We start from the raw sequence: 22,764 nt of genomic DNA on the forward strand, positions 1-22,764 counted from the left end.
ATGTCTTGCGGTCTTTCAGCCAATCACTGCTAATTTTCTTATAAGATTAACAAACTAAACATGACAAAGAAGAGATACACAACAGAAGATTGGGACAGTGTTGAATAGTGTTAAAAAAAACTCCCGGAGAACTGGGGTAATGAAAACTATGTACACGAGTGACCCTAAAAAGACTTGTATGTGTGTACTAAAGTATATTCTTCAAGTCTGAATTTTTTTGAGAATTTCTAAATAAAAACCAGAAAATAATTATTTCAATTTTTTTACGTTTGTCTATTTAAATTCTGTTCACAAACTCACAACACACAGTAATGGTCAATAACCTTATTTTGTTTCAATACATTCGTTATGATGTCACATTTGACAGTCAAAAAAACAAAATGTGTGAAAAACATCCTTCTAACAGAGATGTGTGTTTATTCAGAGCCCTGGTCAGACATTAAATATTTCATTAAAGGCTTTTTAAGGTATTTTTTACTTTATTAAATATACATCTCTTGTCTTTAGTCAAAAGTAATTAAACCATCGTGATTCAACAGTTCATACTGATAAAATATCATAAATGTCAACAAAAGTCATCTTGAATTTGGGGTGAATTTTGCCTCAAGCTTCAATTAAAATGTTTTAAACAAATGTCATGTGTTCACAGAAAAGGCCTCAAAACTAATTCTAAAATACTTTTTGAACATATTTAGACTGTAAATATTTCTCACAGCCTATCAAATATCTGCAAACATTGTTGACAATCCTCAATAGCTATATGGAGTCAGTTTTATTAATAAAACATATATCCTAAGGTCAACTCAATGTATAAATCCATTATGTTTTCTTAAATGTGATCTTATTTGTCACTCATCCACACTAGCTTTATGGACAGTCACGTTATAATAAGGCCCTAATAAACAAAACAATGATCATTGTATCAAATATAATAAAAATATTACCATGTTTTTAATATTATGAAAAAATAGGAACAAATAATAACAATTAAATGTAAAAACTGGTAAAACAAGTGCTTTTGTTTGGCCTGCTGCATTTCAAACACTCTCTGCGCAAATCCCTGCGCAGCGACCGTAAAACCAAACGCGCAGTTTGCAGGTTGAATGACGTCACCCCCTGCGTAAAGCCCCGCGCAGCCACGACGCGCCGGGTGCGCCGCTGCGCTCGATTAAATGACGTCACCGCGTCATGTCGACGGGCAATGTGCGCCATCTTGAACCGAAGCGAAATCACGGGTAGGTCCCGATCGCGCTGATCTCGTGCGTCCCAGCTCGCTCTCTCTCCGCGCTCGTTCGCACCGTGCGCCCGCGATCACCCGGCTGAGCTCGAGGACACGCCGTACCGAAGGCTCGAACCCGAGACGGAGGCGACGATGGCAGGTAAACGCGCGGCGCGGGTCTTTTTTTGTGTTGGTAGGCGGGGGCGCGCAGCAGCGGTGCGGCCTAAGCATTAAACCGGACCCCTTAAATGACACCAAAGCGAGCCCTTGTGTGTACTGGTTTACGGTAGCATGCATTGTCGTGTGGGGTGTTTATGCATGCGTATGTATGTATGTATGCATGCATGCGCGTCTTGGGTTGATCATTTGATGCTGTGAGGTTGATTCGAGCATGCATTTAAATGCACTTGTGTTTGTTGCAGGGGTTGGTGGAGGCAATGATTTCCAGTGGTGCTTCTCCCAGGTGAAAGGAGCCATAGACGAAGATGTTGCAGAAGGTAAATGATGCTTTGTCGTGTCTTTCAAAACACTTGAGTTAGCGAGTCTTCGGTGTATTGATATACTGCAGGATAAAGAACGATGGCAGGAGATGGGATCGTTATATATTTCCACTTTTATAAATGTAAATGTTCGTATTCAACAGACCATCTTTATATTTAAAGGTGCCATGCTTAAATATTGGTCTTATGTCTATGGGATACATACCGTTAGATTGTAGAATTGATATAAAAATGTGTATTTTGGTTCGTGATGTAATATTTGAGGTCATCTTTATGCTTCAAAGTTGACAGTAAACATTTTCAGATAGATGGTATAATACTTTAATAGGAGCTATTCGAACTATGTGCCTTTAAAGGTGCCATATAGTTAGGATCGAATAATATTGTGACGGGGACAATTGCAATAGAAATGCTATGAATATTATTCCGTGTTTGTTTTATGTTAAGCCATCTATATGGTATGGCAAAGGAAACGTGACTCAAACATTTGGGCGTTTAAAATGCACAGCGTGTTCTGTCAAAACATGCCGAAAATATTGATGACTCGTCTTTGATTCACAGGCGTGCACACATGCAATCTTGAAAGAAAACGATCCTCTATATCTTAATCCTATATTGCAAATTGTTGGGCGGTCGGAGGAACCAGCATGGCAAGTTGTGCATTATAATTAATAGAAAAACATGGTTGATATGACGCGTCTTACGTTGATGGATGAGGCTGGTGGCGGGGGGGTTAGTGGGAATGTGTGCTGAATTCCGTGACTTCTGTAGGGAAGCACATCCTGTCTTTGAAAGAGCGGAAAGCACGTCCGACTGGTCAGACCAGCTTGTTTTATCCTGTGCTTCGTTTAAAGACGAGTCTGCCTCCGTGATGGTGATCCAGGCATGAAAGTTCTCGAGATAACAGATTTGCATCCATGTGCATCCACCACAGAGATTTATGTCCAGCGCTGATGTTCATGAACATGGATACGTTGAACTTCCCACATAGTTTTGCTCAGAAACGTTGTGTGATCCGTTGTATCGGATTGTCACTTCGATCTGTTTGGGGAAACCTGTTTGATATTGTGTGTAATGCGTTTCAATTCACTTAATTTTGTTACTTTTATTCTTTTTTTAATTTTATTGTTGATGTTTATGTGGCCTCCAGACCTCTGCTTCGCTTTCTGTGAAAATAAATACAGATTTCTAGGAAACGGACACATATGGACTTGTGTAATATCATCCCAGCAGAGAGAAGGTTATTTTAAGATCACTCTGCGATTTCTTAAAATTATAATCTTCCATGTAATTCCGTGGCGGTTGGAATTTCTTTTAAATGCCGATGTGATGAGGTACTCATGTTCATCTCGATTTATCTTGAGCCATCAAGGCGTGTGTCTGTATATCTGGTCCTGCGTTGTGATAATGTCATTTTTAGTAATGGGATGCAAACGTAGAATCAAATGTATTGTGACTGCCTCATATTTATTAATTTATAACCAAGTTTGTAATTTTAGAAAGTAGAAGTCTAGCAGAAGTGTTTTTTTTGTTATTTTCTATCTGCACGGTTTTTCTTTTCACTTTCCTATAACTCAAAAAAGAAACTAGAGGGTTAGTCGTGAATCTAGATAATGGTGTTATGTTCTTATTAATTCGCAACGTGAATTACAACATTTTCATGTGCAGTAAAAATTTATCCTGGAGCAACGTGGAAGCTTCAGACTCATTCTTAGGAGTTTATTGAAATAATTGTGTAAAACAATCTTTATAAAGAAAATATTTTTGTAATATTGTTAGTGCAGATAAAACATCAGACTATATTCTGAGAACAACCATTGTAGAATCTTAGAAAACAAGATAACGCTGCTGTCCTTCTTAAACCTTGTATCTCTTTGGATAAAAGCGTCTGCTAAATGACTAAATGTAAATCTCCATATTTTAGGTTTTTAATTTATGCCATAAACATAACGGGTAACTAATAATAATGATTTGTCTCTGGCAGTGGTGTAGACAGGACCGTACGCACGTATACGCCGTATGCATACTTTTTCCATAGCGCTGCTGTTAGCGTATAATGACTTCTGAAGATCTATATTAGCGTATACCCTCCTTATTCCTACTTGTTTTGCTGCTTAAAACGTCTCCAAACTGCTTTTGTGGTTGCTTTCCGTTTAACTTAATCGCATTTTTCTTGTTTTGTTCGTAAACACGCAATTCATTCATTCAGTTCACAATATTTATCACGTCAAGCACGTCATCGTCTGCTCGAGAGAAATTGGCACTGAATTCACATGTTCTCTTGCGCTGCTTTATCTCTTTATGATATTGTGATGCATCACAAATATTTGATATCTGTCTCAACTTTTACTAATAGCTTTTTTTAAATGACACGTGGCGACGTAAGACAAAGCACTTCCGTAGCCCTACTGTTTAAAAGCTCACAAGTCAGAATCCTTACGTTTTCTCTGTATCCTCATTTACATTTGTTTTAAACCTCCTTGTTGGGTTTATTCTACGTTTAAAATCAAGTATCTTCACCACAACATATACCTCATACATTCACAGCATAAATATTAATAAATGCTATGTTTTAAGTCATAATTGGCATGTTAGGCTACTAGAAAAAAACCTACACACTGACTTCTATCTTTTTTATACCATTTTGGTATCGTGATCATTGGTTGTATAAGATAGCACACCACTTTTTTATGAGGACTACACCACAGGTTTGGCAAATATCTAACCAAAAGGAAATATTAAAAAGTGCTTGTCAACTTTGACAACGCAATATTTAATCATTTTAAAAGTACAATGTTTTTCCATCCAAACATATTTGGGCATTTATGGTTTTAGAAGGACAGCGACAATATGATGTTTACTAAGAGTAAGAATATTTAATCTATTATTTAGTTATCTTATAAAATTGTTAAATGATACAACTCTCTATTGCTTAAACCTAGTTGTATATGTGCTGCTGTATTGCCCGAGTGACCAAGCAATATTAGTTATAGCACATGAACGAAAGAGTGTCGAGCACATCAGGGTTTCCTCATCATCTTACCTGCCCATCGCGGTCGCAGGACGCCCCTCTCTCTCACCCTCCCCTCGATCAAGCCCGCGCCGTCCGCACCGCATCTCCCACGGCTCTTAAATCTTCGGCGGGTGTCTTGTGTTTGTGCTGCCGACACCCTCTCTCTGTGCTATAATGGCCTCTCTCTGCCTTTCAGGATGGGTATGTGCGCGTTTATATCCGTTTTACCTTCACAGCGAGGGCTCTGCTTGTTTTTCAGCCGTTTCTGGTCAGGCTTGGTCTGCGTTTCCTAGTCCGGAGAGGCTCCTCAGTGGTCTCATGTCATCTGATGTTGTGGTGTTTGGGTTTGCTGTGTGATGCTGTGCTTTTATCTCCATCCAAGAGGCGCTGATGTAATCGATGTGGGGAGATGTCCGATGTGTACGTTAGCTGCTTCGGGATGAATCGCTATTATTTGCTTAGGTAGAGCTTTTTTTTGGATGGGTGGGCATCATTTGTGATATAACTGACTGTTTCTCCGCAGCTGCTGCTTTTGCTGTTGTTGTTTGTATACAGTTCTGGAGCTCAGCTCAGCCTTTATAGTTTTGTCTTGACCAGGAGGAGGATGTGCAGACGCAGCATAAGATTAAAGATCAGAATAGTTAATAACTGATCGTGTTACTAATGTTTAGCTCACATTTTACCCTATAGGGAAATATAATTGCATATATTCATTACAATTACGGCCAACTTTATTTGTGGAAATTGTTTGGAATTCCATAGAAAACAATGATGTATATTGGTTGACAAATATAAGGTATGTGGGCAATTCAATTGACGTGACATAGAAATGCTCAGAGAATGAATTTGTTAGAAATATATTGAACCATCTGTTTATATTTGAGTAAACCCTTGATGAACGATTCTAAACATAAAAAATAGCAGTCTATGAAAAAATTTTCTATTTTTAAGAAGGGAAATGAACATGCATGTGTATGCATTTGTATGTGACAAAAAAAGGACACGTTTTTTGGGAGGCGACAAACTTTGTGCATTTTATTTCAAAGAAATCCTGAAGCAATAATACCCAATTAATGGAGAATGGATGCCTCTTTATAGAACATTAAATAGTTACTTTATTAACATTTTCATGTGTCCATTAATGAGGAATATGTAGCATTATGGATGTGACAGTCCTGAAAATGGCTCTTTACCGGACTATGAAATGTAATGCTCCATACCATAGTAAAAACAGTTTATATTTTTTCATGGTAAGGTTGACATTTTCACAGAATTGCCGACATGTGTACTATGGTGTGATAGCTAAAGTTGTGATATAATTTGTTTATCAAATAAAATGTATACCAGGAAAGTTTAAAAGTTAAAAAATATATAATTAGTGTAAATTAGAATTGGTGTATGACTATCAGGAAAAAGATAACTTATGGTTTAATTTGTTTTCTACAGTGAATGTTTTCAATGTTGTCCACTTTTTGCCTTCTGTTTATGTCTCATTGTATATTCATATTTAGAGACTGCATATCGGCCAATATATCGGTTATCAGCTTCCGATGTTAGATAATCTGTTATAGGCCAAAATTGACACATTGGTGCATCCTTATAATAATTCATTTAAAGTTTAACATTGCCGAGAGATGCAGAAATGAAGCAGATGAGAATGAGAATCTTTGTTGTTTTTGCATTGCATGTTTGTTTGCATTATAGTAATGGGAAAAATGTGCTTCATTGCCATGAGAACGTCACAAAAAACATTTATGATCCTAAAGCTAGTTTAAGCAGAATGTAGTTTATTTCTGAAAGATTTGAATGAAATATAAACTTGCAAGTTCTATCTGGATTTATGAGATTTACAGACTAATGCTCCAGTCATCCCATTACTTTCGGTCATGTAGGTGTGACTGGAGATTGATTCATTGCACGCACACACTGGACTTTTATTAACTAATGGCTTTTTTTTTTTGCGGTCTTGTGGAAAATTCTCTTCCTCTTTTGAGGTTTGTTGCCAATCTCTTGAGTCGTCTCTATTTATATATCATAATATGCTCAGAAATTCCTGTTAAAGGGCCAAAAAGCTAAATCGAAGTCCCCTATATCTATAAGATATGCTTTGAGAACAGTACAGTATAAGCTATATTTATGATGTTTTTGGAGCTTCACAACATCTGGGACTGTGTTGTTGTGACTTTCTCATCTGTTGTCCAATCTAGAGTTGTTTCATAGATCGTGAAGGTGCCGAATCAAATGACTGTATGAAAAATGTTCTCTAAACACTGTGATGTGCCATACTGTAAGCTTCAGCTTTATTAGGGGATATACAGGGCAGGTCATATAAGCTCAGCCCTGACAGAATTCCCACAAATTTGATTTGTTGTTTTGGATGGTAGTGTCTTGGGTAAGATGAACCATTCTGTTTATGTTTTCGACTTTCTCATATCATAACCTTCAAATCTATACCGATACCAAACCTGTTGCACTGTAACTGTTCCTGCATAGTAGCACTTGTGGTTTACTTTAGTTTGTCACTCATTGGTTGTTTCTTCCCTTGTTTGATCTTTTTATAATCTTTGTTCTTAATAGATACTGTACTTAAAATAAAACCCGGATTACATCACAGAAGGCCGATTATAGGAGGTTTGAATTTGTGGCCTGTAATAAGGTGATGGTTGAGTTTCAGGAACACTGAATCATGCTTCTGTACCCCGATGTCCTTCCCTCTCAGCGAGAGAGCAGACGAGAGAGAGCGAGAGATCCACATGAAACAAATGTGTTAGGATTGTGTAGAGTCACAGGTTCATGTTTAATGTGTATCATATATGAGACATAGCACAGTTTTGTTCTGTATTTCCTTTAGAAACTGGATGTTGTGTTAGGACGTATATTGAGAATTTGTAAACATAAATGCTATACTTGGTTTTGATGGTCATTGCCAGATGATGTTGGAGACTGGAATGTATATCGTTTAAAATGCATTTCGCAATGCATGATAGATTTAAAGGCCCCCAGATGTAGCCTGTTTACAGCATGTAAAATAAATCTTAGTAGTCCACAGAATGTGTTCGGCTCAAAATACGACACAGATCTTGTGTTGTACTGTGCCCTACATGACCATTTTTGCCCGGGAGGAAAAACAGGCCGTTTGGTATGTCTCTTTAAATGCAAATAAGCTGCTGATCTCCGCCCCCTTTCCAGCAGAAAGCACAGGGCTGTGTGATGCAGTGCTTCCGACAACAAAACTGAATATTGTCATAAAGCGATTGAGAAACACGGTCTCATCTTTAAAAAAAACAAACGCATTGTTTTGTATAAGTGAGAGTACATAAGACAAATGTGTTGTTTGTTTGAAAACTGAGCACGCTGTTTTCTGAGTGAATGCACATTGATTTTTTTCGTGACAATACATGGGCCAAACGCATCGTATCTATAAAACTGAAAACATGCTTTCAGTGTGTACGTGTTTCTGTGCACACACTCCTGACACACAGATATGTTGATAAATCAACATTTTAAAGTGCGTTTAGGGGGGCTTTAAGAACGCATGTGAATTATATTAGATTCTTGTAGCACTTGATTTCAACGCACAATGGTAGAACGTAAGCATTTAAGGAGACAAAGTTTTTATGGATTGATGAGACTAAAAATATCCATTTTGTAAATAATGGAGGTGTATTCTAATCTTATGTTTTTGTTTGGGATTTATTTTCTCCGTTTGCACATTGAACGTATGAAATAAACAATCTTTCTTATTTATCTTCCTTTTTGGTCTCCAGCGGACATTATATCAACTGTTGAATTTAACTATTCGGGAGAGTTACTAGCCACAGGAGACAAAGGGGGAAGAGTCGTCATATTTCAGCGAGAACAGGAGGTGACGCCACCAAAAGATTTCTATTATTGCACTTCATCATTCTGATAACAGTAAAATTGAGTTTGTGTTAATGTGTGGTCACTAATCTGTTCCCCCTCGCAGAGTAAAAACAGGTCTCTCTCCAGAGGAGACTATAACGTGTACAGCACTTTTCAGAGTCATGAACCGGAGTTTGATTACTTGAAAAGTTTAGAAATCGAGGAAAAGATCAATAAAATCAGATGGCTCCCGCAACAGAACGCTGCGCACTTTCTTCTGTCCACAAACGGTATGAACAGAAACTTGCATTATTCAATTATTCCTTTTGTGATGCCTAGCTATTTCTTTAAATGAAGTGAGCTCAAAGGTTGACCGTTCCTTTTATAAAATTGATGTTGAATTTCATTTGTTCTCTGACAGACAAGACCATCAAACTATGGAAGATCAGCGAGCGAGACAAACGGGCGGAAGGATATAATCTTAAAGATGAAGATGGAAGACTGAGAGATCCGTTTCGAATCACATCGCTACGGGTGAGTCTCAGTCCTGTTCGCGCTCCTTAGGGAATATTATATATTTTGACGTACAGTTTTATATAATTAATGGGCAGTTTTTGGACAATAATAGACAAGATTTATCCTAATAAATGTTTTTATTAAAAAAAAGAATGAAAGAGCTCATGTCATTGTTTAGATGTTATTTTATCCACGTGTTGCTTTTACGTTTGAGTATTTGTTTGTCGTACTTTTCGTGTTGTTTTTATTTATTGTTATGTTCTGGTATTATGTTACCTCGCAGTTTTCATTTACGTTTACCTTCATGCGTTAGGCTGACGCTTTTATCCAAAGCGACTTACATTGCATTATACTATACATTTGTATCTAAGTATGTATTAAATCATCTCTCGTAGTCAGGCTGGCGTCAGGCAGCAGAGCTGATTTATCTTATGTGAAACCAGCGGATATTTTAATTTGAATAAAAAGCATTTCAGATGTTGGACATAATGCAAAGAAAGAATTTTACAGCCAAAGATTTGAACATTTTGGTCAATGTAGATTTTATATCACAATCAAGAATAGTTCTCGAGCGTGTTAATATGTCATGAATCGTGTCTCTCTCTCTCTGACAGGTTCCTGTCCTGATGCCGATGGACCTGATGGTGGAGGCGAGCCCGCGCAGAATATTCGCAAACGCACATACATATCACATCAACTCCATTTCAGTAAATAGTGATTATGAAACATACCTTTCTGCAGACGACCTTAGAATAAATCTCTGGCATTTAGAAATCACAGATAGAAGTTTTAGTATCCTTTTTGTCATCAGTGTTATTCATCTTTGTGTTTTACTGTTTCCTTTTGACCAAAATATAACCAGGTTGTTTCTATAAGGTTAACCGATAACCCTTCAAGGTTAACATAAATCAAAATTACTGCGTTGAATCACCCGTTAAAAGATATGTCAAAGACGTTGATAACCAAACAACACAGGATGGAGATAACACCACAAGAGACATTTTCAAAATATCTTTGTTTCACAGAAGAGTCACAGTATTTTGTGGTATAGTGAACTCTAACACTGTGTCTACACCGGACACTATGCGTCAAAAGACAATAGAACGCATTAGATACCCATTATAATTTTGTCCACGCCGGATGCGTCCGTTTTAGACACGGTGTAAGGTCAAGGGCAAGACCTTTAAAGATCCACATATCACTAGCTTCAGAACATCGTGTCTCCAGCCATAAAACATCTGAATCTCTTTACACTGTGACTAAAGTTCTCCGCTACTTCTGTTGGTTTCCTTGACCCATTCACCCCAGACATTGTAGATATAAAGCCGGCCAATATGGAGGAGCTGACGGAGGTGATAACAGCGGCTGAGTGCCACCCGCATCAGTGCAACGTCTTCGTGTACAGCAGCAGTAAGGGAACCATCCGTCTGTGTGACACGAGGGCGGCCGCGCTCTGCGATAGACATAGCAAATGTAAGTACCGCTTCTGAACGCTTTGTTTTTAAACCCTCGGTTTCCTTTTTGTCCATTTTCCCAAGGGGTTGGGAACATTAAGCGTGTCCGTCCCTGACACAGTGTCCTCTTCTCCTGAAACCCGAGCGTGTTCTCTCATAGCATGCTGTGGAAAGTTTTCACATTGTTTTTAGTAACAACTTTCCAGTGTTTAATGTCCGCAGTGCTTCGCGTTACGTAATCTCAGGATCATGTAATCGATCGAACGCTCCATTCTCAGCTATTTAGAACAACGAACTGTTTACTTCCTGTGCGGGACATTAGGAGTTCAAGCGCTTGACATTGAAATTTGAAGTTAGGATGTGATGGAGCAACAATACCCCTGACGCACACCTTTATCCCCTGTCATTTCAGCTTAGTTTGCAACATTTATTTTGTGTAGCTGTAAAACTAGTCTCAATTGTTGGTATCATGCTTTAAAGTGGTAAATGAAGCTGTAGGCGTAATTGTTGAAAACTGTTGTATGTTGAAACCAACTGACCAGGGTGTTATTTAGCATTTTTTAATCAGTTTTGTGAAATATTTTCCTTGACCTGGGAGGAAATAGTTATATTTTTGATGCTTTTGGGAAAAACCTAAACAATGAAAAATGATGCTTTTAGTCAACAATTTTGATAAAATATTCTTTGAACTCTCATTTGGTGGAAAGAATGGTTTGCTTGCTGGGCTCAAGACTGTGATAGTTTTTTTAGGTAAAATTTCGATTGCATTATTACTAGTTACCCGTGTACAGGTTCGATAAATGTCAATTTGCAAGTGATGCACATTGCATATTTACTACTGCAATTGAAATTCTCTTTCTTCCCATGTTGGTTTTATTTTTAAGGTCTAATTCTAGAGTTCCCCTTAAAGGTGTTTCGTTGTGCGTGATGAAGATGATCTTTTACTCCACCCTGTTTTAAGATGTTTTATGCTTTAATGGAATGCAGTTGTGCTTGTTATGTATAGCGGACAAAATAACAGTGTTTGGGTGTTGCTCTGCCCTGGATGCCTCGGGGTGGCCGACACAGACATTTAATGAGTCTATGCGTGATTAAAACAACCTTTACTTGCTTTAAAGTAAATAATGAAGCTGAAGCTTACAGCGTGACTTTTAAGAGTAATGCGATACTGTATCGCTCTCTTTTTTTTCTTTTGCTTTCTGTTGAAGGGGAATAACTAGTATGATGTGCCAAATGCTGTAGGAGTGCATGTAAAATGTGAGCTGGGTGTTTGTTTCTTGTGATATGCACAACAAAGAAAATTGTCATCGTAAACAAAATCTCTTTCTGTAGTTTTCGAGGAGCCTGAAGACCCCAGCAGCCGGTCGTTCTTCTCTGAAATCATCTCCTCCATATCCGACGTCAAGTTCAGCCACAGCGGGCGATACATGATGACTCGCGATTACCTCTCTGTTAAAGTTTGGGACCTGAACATGGAGAACCGGCCGGTGGAAACCTACCAGGTTATTCATTTTGACTGCTGACATTCCAAAACGTGCTAGTGCATGTTTCTTGAACGTGCCGTTTCACATTTAGGATTTTTACATGCTTCAAATGCTACTGCTCAAAGTTTCAAGATGCGCTTATTTTCTTGCATGACTTGTATCTTAAGTTTTTTTGATCATGTGCTTCAATGCAGGTACACGAGTACCTACGTAGCAAGTTGTGCTCGCTCTACGAGAATGACTGCATTTTCGACAAATTTGAATGCTGTTGGAACGGTTCAGACAGGTAAGGCCTTATTTAAACATTTTATTTTATAAGGGCAGATACTTGTAAGAGCTTGCAACTTTCGTTGCAAAGTAACGATTGATTTAAGAAGTTTTGAATTTGTTGCTTAAGGCCAACCAATCAGATTGGAGCTTTGTCTTCCCGTTATCGCTTGCAAATGAATAAAATGTGGTCGGGTCTCTCTCTCATTGGCCAATCTCCTGTCTGGTTTTCGTTCAGTGCCATCATGACGGGTTCCTACAACAACTTCTTCAGAATGTTTGATAGGAACACGCGCAGGGACATCACGCTGGAGGCTTCGCGGGAAAACAGTAAACCCCGCGCCATGCTCAAACCGCGCAAGGTGTGCACCGGCGGCAAACGAAAGAAAGACGAAATCAGCGTGGACAGTCTGGACTTCAACAAGAAGATCCTTCACACCGCCTGGCACCCGAAGGAGAACGTCATCGCTGTTGCCGCCACCAACAACCTGTATATATTCCAAGACAAGATTAATTAAAAAAGTGATTTAAAATAAAAAACGACAACAAAATAAATCAAGAATTATCCCCGTCCCCGTTTCTCTTGGCGCAGGCCCGAGGACGCTCGTAAACACTTTGCAACGTTAGTCGTAAATCTGTATGAGAAATGTCGCCCGATTGTCCTCTCGAAGAATGAATTGAAGCACTTGTGTAAAGGGAGATGAGACAGATATTTGGAAAAGCCCGTTAATAATTCACGACGACCCCTCAACACCAAACAACCCTGGGGGGTCGATGTCAAGCGATCTACACCAATGAGCATTAGGAGTCCTACATGTATTCGTCTTCGGCTGAGCCTTACGTTTTTATGATTTGACGACCAAAAGTATGGAAACGCTCCAAAGGGCGAGTAACAAGTCTCGCTGTCAAAATCGTATTTAGTCACTGTTTGACTTGAAATTCAGACCTTTGTGAAACATCCTGTTTTGTTAAAGCCCGGTAACATTCCTTCCCCTGGCCTACGTCTCAGGCCCTGTCTACCTTTTTAAGCACTTAAAACAGGTCTCCATTTTGGTCAGTGGACAGTTGTTTTTACTTTTGTTCTGTTTTTATTTTCTATTGTTTTCTCATGCATAATATCTACTCACTGACTGTATCTATATATTGCACCATCCGGTGTCAAACCACTCAATAAAAGTAACATAACTACAAAGAGAAAGTGTTTTTACATTACGAGCAGGTATGTATGGGTTTTATGTTCTTCGTTCGCATGTAATCTGCATTTGTAGATCTGGAGAGTGAAAATGTGAACCCGGACTGCTGAAGCCGTACCGGAAATGTTATAGAGGAATTCCAGAAAAACAAAATGTGTTGTATATAGATGAATTAAAAACGTGGTTGTTAAAAGTTAAAAACAACAATGAAGGGAATTCCTCTGTAACGTGCCGGTCGGGAAGCAAATCTGCATATTGTAGTACTTGAACTTGCGGTTGCACTGTTGAAATGAGGACATTGGCCATGATGTGTCAGTATTGCTGTCTGGTTTGCTTTTTAGATCATGTTTTTTATTTTGTTTTTATTACAGTTATGTCTGTCTTGATTTATTTTTTATAAAGGGATTCTACCGCCTTATTAATTACCTCGAAGACTAGATCTCAATATTCCCTGCGCTTACCCACAATGCTCATCTCCCTACGTGCGTTTCTTTTTTTAGCACTTCATTGTCCGTTTATGTGCTGCTACAGTTCTGCGGCTTAGTATTTGGACACTACTAGAGACATCACACGGTCAACGTTGACCGGCATAGAACACTCCGATCAAACCCAATGTGTTTAGTGCCTCTTTAAGACAGTACTGGGTTTCCTTCAGTAAAGCGCAGATAAACACAGATCACGTGCTGATATTGAGATGCTTTTCATTCAATTCCTGTGCAAATGTAAACGATTTGTGCAGAAATGTGATCAGATTTCTCTCGCATCACTACTTGGTTTAAGGAAAACCGTGATGACAAACTGAAGGCTGCTGAAGTTTGACATGCAGCAGCTAAACTTGTCAAAGTGACATACGTTAACTTGACGGTTCAAAAGTACAAAGTTATTGTATAGATGATTGTGACGCTCTTGAAATCTGGGAAGTCGCGGTTCGGATGAGAACTCTCAGACCGTGTTCCTTGTTAAATGATGATGATGCTAACATTGTGAAAGTGTACACTTGTTTGATTATTTTTGACCAAAGTTAAATAAAATTTTAATTGTGTTTATCTGAAAACAGCACACTGCCCAACACTTCTTCAAGCAAAGTTAGCAATTTTTTAATACAATTGTAAAGCTTACTGCAAATTTTGTTGTATTTAAAAAAAAATGTGTGAAGCATCATGTGCTTCGTTGTCATGTGATTTCACAATACCTCAGACATATACTTTTTTGTTTGCATGTTTATGTAAGTTTCTGTTTAAAAAAAACGTATTTTCAGAATTAATCATAAGGTTTTCTTATGAGGTCATCATGATATTTTTTATTACTTTTGTGAAGCCTTCTAAAGGGACAGTCGAGCCGTTCCAGATCTGTATGGCTTGCTTTTTTCAGCAGAAAACAAAGATATTTTGAAGAAACCAAATTGGACTGCATTGTATGGACACAAAACCACCGAGACATTTTTCAATATACCTTCATTTGTTCCTAAGAAGAAAGAATCATACACCGGTTTTGAACGACATGAGGGTGAAAAATTACAGCATTCATATTTATACATGAACTTTTTCCTAAAGAAACTTAAAGGATCATTTTAAGATACTCTAACAAGCAACACAACAGGACACACGGACTATAAAACAAATTTAATAATGAAGTCAAACAGATGTTTTGGTGTTTGATACATTGAATATTTTTAAGGCTGCACATCGATCAGCCTTAACCACGTTTATTCAGCCTGTAGCATAATACACATAAGAGATGATCTTAGTGATTGACATTAGTCGGTCTTTGTCTTAATTTACAACACTTAGTTGTTAGAACGTTTCACCAATATCTTACAGTCTGAAAGGTCGAAATCAAAAAGCTAGTCGGGGTTTTAAACTGTGCGGTATCTGCAATTATTAACCTCGAAAAACCTAAATAAGTGTGAGTTATCACAAGCTCACATGATTCACTAACTGGGGACGAAACTCAGTAAACCATGGAAACCTTCTAAGACTCATTTCTATTTTTTGCCCGGACAAATATGGCGGCGAGGTTGACGTCCATTTCCGTGGTCATTGGGGCGGCGGTTTTGAGGTCGCACTTGTTGTGACTTCTGTTTTTCTGGACAAATATATCAACTGCGTATTAACAAAAGTGGATGTGTAAAGTTGGAGTGATTTGAACGACATGGGTTAAAGGGTGATCAAATGTGCCCTACTCTCTCAATGTACGTATTGGTGTCATACCACGAACACAGCTTGTATTTAAACGGCAGCCTAGCCCAACTGCAGTTGTTTTACCAAGATCTTCACCGCATTAAACAATCAACGCAAATACACGTTTTTAAATATTAAAGCCATGAACTAGATGTGCTCACTTGTGGACTAACAGCCAAATGTTTTGTGAAGGCCTTTGATTCACTTTAGTAGTTTACAGGACGCGGCTCGTTTGCAAAACACAGGTATGGTCTTTGTTTTTAATTTCCTAAGAGAGTTTTTTTATGAAAGCTAAATTGTTATTCATTTGTAATGATGAAAAGTTTGTTTAAAAACACGTGACAGGCTGACCGATAACTGATTTGGCGAGAGGGATACAGCTATACCTCCTCTGGGCATGCGCACTTTACAGCATACTTTTTGTCACGCTGACAATAGTTATATTTGTTTTATTGTAATGTTATGTTTAGGGTTGGGGTATGTGTAGGCCTTAGCTAATGCAATTTATTGTAATTTGATGGTGTGATTTTGCATCACTTGCAGCTGTATCCCTTCTAGCCACAACCCAGATAACGTGGATCAATTAAAGCCATTTAACTAGTTTGATCAGATGTAAATTTTGCCTCATTCCTTATGCTCATTTAGACCAACTTTATCACCCTTAGCATTTAAAGATAAAAAGAGAAGCAAACGACGTTGTATTTGTATATAGAACGACAGAATCTACACAAAGTATATAAACGCAGCAAAGAGATCATTACTGACTGGTTCATTTCACTTTTATTTTATTTATTTATAGAAATGCATCGTGAGATGCAGCGTCGCATGCTGTGCTGTCTGCTGGTTTACTGCACATTTTGGCAACTATACTACAGTATCTAAGTATGCAGAAAGTTATTGAGTGGTTCTCAAACTGGGGACCCCAAGATGGATCCAGGGGGGTCACAGATTTTGTGCCATTTTATGAAATATAGTAATGGATTATAGGTTTTATTCTACCAAACATCAGAAAAATAAGACCGACCATAGCGAAACACTCTACAGAGAGGGGTCGTACAACAAAAAAGTTGAGAACCACTGCTTTTACAAAGCAATACTCTTTGTAATATACACCTTTGAATTCCTATTCAATGCAGCACATGGTACTCCTACATGTATGTGTATATGTGTCGACTTGGCATAGTGTTTTATCCCTTTACAACAAATTTGCAGATTCTTGTTTCAATTGGCAGACATTTATTTCAGTTTAGGTCCCTCCATTGATACAAAACCACTATGAAATTGGCATATACGCTGAATGAGACTTTTAAGGACTACAAAACATGCACAGATTTACACAGAATTTCCCTTATACTCCCTGCCTGATTCAAAAAGGCAAACCTTGCACTCAAACCGTTTCAGACGGACAAGAACGTTCTCTGAGCTCAGGTCAACACTAAGGCAAACTTAAACAAACATTGCTAAATTTATATATCGGGATATTCTCAAATAATTTGTACCTTTCGTGTAAATTAAATCGAGATTTAGCTGTAAACCAAATGTGTGGCTAGTATTTTAACAATATGAATCTTGAGGACGTCTGCTGTTACAGCAGTTGTATACTATATAATACTGTGTACTGCTCAATTCCAAAAGCAGATGTGAATGAAACAAAAACCAACAACCTTGTGGCACATATAACTGGTGCCGTTAAAATATATCATTTATCAAAGCGTCTCATAAATACAATCGCAGTTTTGATATGGGGTAGTTGGAAATCTCTTCACAACTCACAGTCTTGTTTTCAAGTACGACATCTCTAAAGCACTCAGAATCCAGCATCTTGTGATCCACTTGTCTTTCCATTCTACCCCTTCTTTCTCTCTCTCATCCCTTATTCCCCTATTTGATAATCCTGCCGTAATATTCATAGTAGTCTTGTTACAGGACAATACAAAATGATGAGGAGGCATAACATCTAATTCTATCTCATGGACTTCCCGTGCAGTGATAACCATGGAATGGTGTATTATCTTTCGAGTCAAGAGAGGAACTATGGGAAAGGCCAGTTAAATACACACGGGGAATCGATGCAGTGTGGCCCACAGCCAGGGAGAGGAAATAGATCATATGTGACCTCGTCTTATCTGCATCTACACAAGCACAGATTGAAGAAAAAGCAGCAGGGATGGTTGATGTGTGGATGTGAGATTTTTCTTGTGTTTTCCTTTCACAGGTTCTCAAAACGTGCCGGAGGTGGTTATACGTCTTCCAATGTACACTCTAAGGGGGAGAAGAGGGTGGATTGTTAGAACAGATTGATAGTGTGGATATTAAATAAGTAATGCATTCACTGAGGGATTGGGACATTTCGGTGTGTACTCAAATGGGCCGATTGTTTTCGCAGCTCATCTTTCAAAGCTATACTCATTTGATGTTTTTTTCTTCTCGCTGTTGCTGTGAGCTATCAGCGGAGAAGTGCCAAGTCAGGCTAACCCCCGGTCAAGCCCTAGCATGCATTCCAGCACGCAGACTGCATCCACCACTGACCCTTAAGAAGAGCAGGACTTAAAACTACTGCTACTGTTAAATATTGTGTCTACCATCACAAATATACATACATTTAACTAACTGGAGTTTGTTAATATTGCAATGCTATGTTGGTTGCAGTCATCGTTTGGCTGAGGTCATATCCTTAATTTGTTTTGTGTATTAACATTTTGACATATACTGTAGCTTTAGAAGATTAACACCGTGTCTACACCAGACCGCGACATACCGCTTGTTCTATGGGATGGTCGCGCGCGCCCAGTTAAATTATAATGGGTTCTAATGCGTTTTATTGTCTTATGTCGCATCGCAGACACGGTGTTAAAGGGATAGTCCACCCAAAAATGAAAATGTTGTCATAATTTGCTCAACTTCCAATTAATATAAACCTGTATTTTTTATAACTAAGACGTTTTGGGTCACCGTTGACTGGCATAATTGAAAAAATGACTACTATGGATGTCAATGCTGACCCAAAACGGCCAACAAAATGTTCATTTTTGGGTGAGCTACTCCTTTAAATGCAGTGTACATAAGATGTTGACCGCTTTAATGACAACTTGAATTACACCCTGAATCTTCTTTTACTTTATTGAAAAGACTAGCTTGGCCTGAGTTCTCCCTAGGGTGATTCGACATGGGGTAAGTACTGTGCATATAATAGCAAAATATTTTTTGAAAATGCATTTTTTTGTGATATAGTAGGTTCAAACCTCAGCCATGGACATGACATCATTCCGTATGGTATTTCATCTTTTATTCGACATACATTGTATTATGCATACTTTAAAAGCTAATTCAACCTTTTTAGTTTGGTTTGAATAGATACATCAGCTAAAAAATAGTTCTTGGGTTTGTAAAGCACAAAATGAGGCAGTAGGATTCTGAAATAACAATACTTAGCCTAATGTAACCCTGGGCACGTTTCATAAGAACTATTTCTGGTTCAAAGGTCATACTCACCCGAGACCGACAGCAAGGATGTGCGAGAGGACGAGGGAGGGCAAAAAAACTTTGAGGAACTCTGTAGAGAAGATTCCTCCTTTCTTCATCATACTGGTGTTCCTCATGCTCAGAGTGCTGGAACGCTTCGGGTGCTTCAGCAAAAACTCCCTACAAAGGGTTAATTAACTTTATTATGTTCTTCATTTTATCACCAAACGGCATGTGAAATCAGATGTCAACTTTTTTTAGGTAGGTATCTACTTGGGCGGTAGGTTTTCTGGTCGACTGGACCAGTCCCAGATCCAGTCTGCATTCTTCTTCATCAGCTGCTCCACCTCTCTTCGCCTCTCCATACAATCTTCCTCTGACTTAACCCAGAACGCAGCAGCAAAACAGAGATAAAAAAAGATGACTTTCAAGACATAGGGTTTGTTGACAGTACCGTACAGTTTGACAAAATGATATGCAGGGTTCTGGGCCTCCACGTCGTGCGTTAAAAGCCGTAGATTATCCCTTTCTTAATTTCTTAACTGAAAAATTGCTAATGTACATTTTACATAAATTAACTGTTGGATTTTTAAAAGTTTATTTAATGAAAGAATTAGTATTTAATTAACAAATTTGATTTTTATACACATATATCAATTTTTGAGTTACTTAGAATTACAAAACTTGTAACATAACTTTACTCAATTTAAACATTATATTTCATTGTCTCTTTTGAGTGTATGTAGTTTAGTGTTAAATCACAGTTAACTTTTTTAGCGTGTACAAGTATGTCCTCAATTTGAACATTTTTGTACATACTAAAATAGAGTGTGTTATTCAAGGCAGTAATATCTACCTGAGAGCTGTTTTTTCCTCCAGAGCTGTGGACCTCTGAGCCCCTGCGCAGTTGCAACGGAGTCTGGGATCTTGGAGGACTGGTGAGAAAATTGACAAGATTTATTACACTCATGTTTAACCTCTCTTTCAGTAACCTTATATCATACTGCAAATTTCCCTGCCAGGATTAATAGCCAATAGGAGTATTTAAACCGCATTTACATTAACACACAACAAATTATAACTGAATCTGATAAAAAACTGATTTCACAGACCTGTCACATGGTAAGCTCCCCCTGGAGCTGCTTCTGCCCGACTCGTGCTGAGCATCAAGGAGCATTTTCTCAAGGTCTCCGCTTGGGGCGATGCTGGTGCTTTGCTCTTCTCCGCCTCCTTTAGGAGTGCTGGCCCCTCCATTAAAATGCAGCTCCACCCAGGAACCTGCAGGAAAGGCAAAACACTATCTATAAACATCTGGTTCTTACAGTTTGTCCCAGAAAACTTGAACAATATCATCATTTGATCTGATTATACAAATGCATTCATTTTATTTAAGTTCTTTTTAACAAGAATGCAGGGTCCTATGTCTTTTGACCAGTTTTCCTGTTTCTAATTCAGTGATTTTTACACCTACCCATAAATGCTGGATTAAGATTTTCAGATATTGCTGTGAATTTTTCTTTATTCTAGCTGATAAAATATTGGCAAATAATATAAGCAAATAATTTATATTCTTGAGTATATTACAATTAGTGAAAACACTGCAGTGTTGTTGCGGGCACGTCAAATCCCCGTGAAGAAAAATGCGCCTAATCCTTTCCTCAGACCGGATATAATAACACTCCGTTTATTCTGCGTGTGCGTCATTACGCTTTGACGTAAACAGCATCACGTGTTGAAGAATGGAGGAAGTGCTGCCGACCTAAGGTGAAATATAAGTTTCTGAACACCACAAAGAAACAAACAGCAGAACTAAAGCGCCACAATTGCATGGATTATATTGCCATGTGCTAATCTTGACAGTTGAAGAGTTGCCTTGGTCCGATAGCTATGCTAAAATTAGAATTAAAAAAATTAAAACACAGTCATCCTCTAATCGTATTTATGTAGTTAATAACGGCAGTGTGCCAAAACAATTATTTCGATTTGAAGTGAAGATGAAACGTATATCTTGCTGCTTTTAAATTATATAAGTTATCCTACTACTTGCTATCCGGTACAAAAGCACTATTATAATATGCAGCCTAGTTATTTATTATGAACGTATATATTAAGCCATAAATATTATGTTACATGGCATGTGTATTATGTAGGCTATGTTAAACACACTTTTGTACAGCAAGTGGGCATCTTTAGGTTAATCATCACCATGTTCGCTTACTAAAATCTAGTGAAATATGTTTTATCATATCAAACACCTGACAAATGATCAATAAGCTGTACTTTCTTATTTCTTATTATTGGTTGATAATTGACACTGATATTGTCTTGACTTTTGTTTTTGACCTGTTTTTGTAATGCATTTCATCTCTACCGTTATAAAAGCTTCATCAATGAAAAAAAATTACTACCAGCACTTATTTCAATTTGCTTTCGACAACTTATAACAGTTTTGCATTGCAAATGTCATTCAGCTTTGCACACATATACAGACAGTAGTAACAACAAAAGTAAAGATGTAGAGACAACACGGGATACCTGGTATTGGAATACATGATATTATTGCACATTTTAATATTGAAATAATAATCACTTTAAAATTCATATACATCACTGGGCTACATTGAAACCCTAAACATTTGTCCAATACATTTTATGTATGACACTCGCATATAAAGATTTTTAAGCTATTATTGTATGCAGTATTACATGCCCAACATGTCATAACTTGACATTGATAACAGGTGTGAATCAGTGAGTGAAGTATCCAGATAAACGAGGGCATATGTACTGTAAGCACATGAGAGTCGACCCAGAAGAAAACAAACAGAACGCTTTAAATAGCTCAACGCCTCCCATTGGGTACTGAGGGGCTGGTCCAGAACGTCCCTACTTCATCGTCCAATGGAATTACGCCTTGTGTAATTCCCGCCTTCTTTTAGGAGGGCGTGCAGACGTGTGTTTGTTTTTCTCACTTTAAATGGAAATCGGTTTTAAATTTGCATTAAAAATCGCGAAAGTTCGTACGCTTGTTCATTGTTTCATCTCGACGTAACGTTACGTTATCCGTGCAATAGCGAATCATATATACTTCTGTTCACCCCCTTTTTTATTATTGTCAGATTTAAAGGCACGTGGCGTGTTTTTCATCGCACCTGGTGCTTGGCACACATGCACGTGCAATGAGATCTGGAAAGCAATTTCACTGTAATACATTACAGATTGTCACATGATATACACCCGATTAAACACAAACGTACTATAGTCGAAGGCAATCTTGGTACAGGATTACAGCTCAAGTGTTTTTATTTGATTTACATACCCTGAAGGTTTTCCTCCGGTACGCTTTGTTTCTCTGTCGACATTTCGATGTCCCTTAACAATAACAAACAACAGCCGATGATTCGAGTCCTTATGGATCCTTATAATAATGAGTCGATATTAGGCTGTAATAACGCAGGATCGACAGAGCCGGTGCTGTCCAGGGTTATATCACACCCGGGTCGAACCACTTTAGTTTATATATGTTGCACGTCAGCATGCGGATTTATATGACGGGCGGATTGGGATTTTTATTCCACGAATGTACACAGCTGGTGGTGACGCAAGAGACGAATGACAACAATACTGGGACAC

At 38.1% G+C, this 22,764-nt stretch overlaps 2 protein-coding genes across 2 annotated transcripts; one reads left to right on the top strand and one right to left on the bottom strand.

Moving 5' to 3' along the window:
- The first annotated feature begins 1,149 nt into the window (after positions 1-1,149).
- ppp2r2d (protein phosphatase 2, regulatory subunit B, delta) lies at positions 1,150-14,793 on the top strand. Its single transcript, XM_079475830.1, has 10 exons — positions 1,150-1,379; positions 1,642-1,716; positions 8,500-8,597; positions 8,700-8,865; positions 8,997-9,109; positions 9,706-9,883; positions 10,400-10,564; positions 11,878-12,047; positions 12,224-12,315; positions 12,535-14,793. The coding sequence occupies exons 1-10, from the start codon at positions 1,373-1,375 to the stop codon at positions 12,812-12,814; spliced, it is 1,344 nt and encodes a 447-aa protein (XP_079331956.1). The 5' UTR covers positions 1,150-1,372; the 3' UTR covers positions 12,815-14,793.
- A 303-nt stretch (positions 14,794-15,096) lies between these two features.
- bnip3 (BCL2 interacting protein 3) lies at positions 15,097-22,764 on the bottom strand. The gene is made up of 6 exons (XM_079477155.1): positions 22,451-22,764; positions 20,244-20,409; positions 19,988-20,066; positions 19,405-19,511; positions 19,162-19,311; positions 15,097-17,931 (listed from the first exon to the last, which is right to left on the bottom strand). Exons 1-6 carry the CDS (start codon positions 22,491-22,493, stop codon positions 17,889-17,891), a joined length of 588 nt encoding a protein of 195 aa, XP_079333281.1. The 5' UTR covers positions 22,494-22,764; the 3' UTR covers positions 15,097-17,888.

The sequence above is a fragment of the Barbatula barbatula genome (assembly GCF_947034865.1).
Source record: "Barbatula barbatula genome assembly, chromosome: 16".
Taxonomy (NCBI): Eukaryota; Metazoa; Chordata; class Actinopteri; order Cypriniformes; family Nemacheilidae; genus Barbatula; species Barbatula barbatula.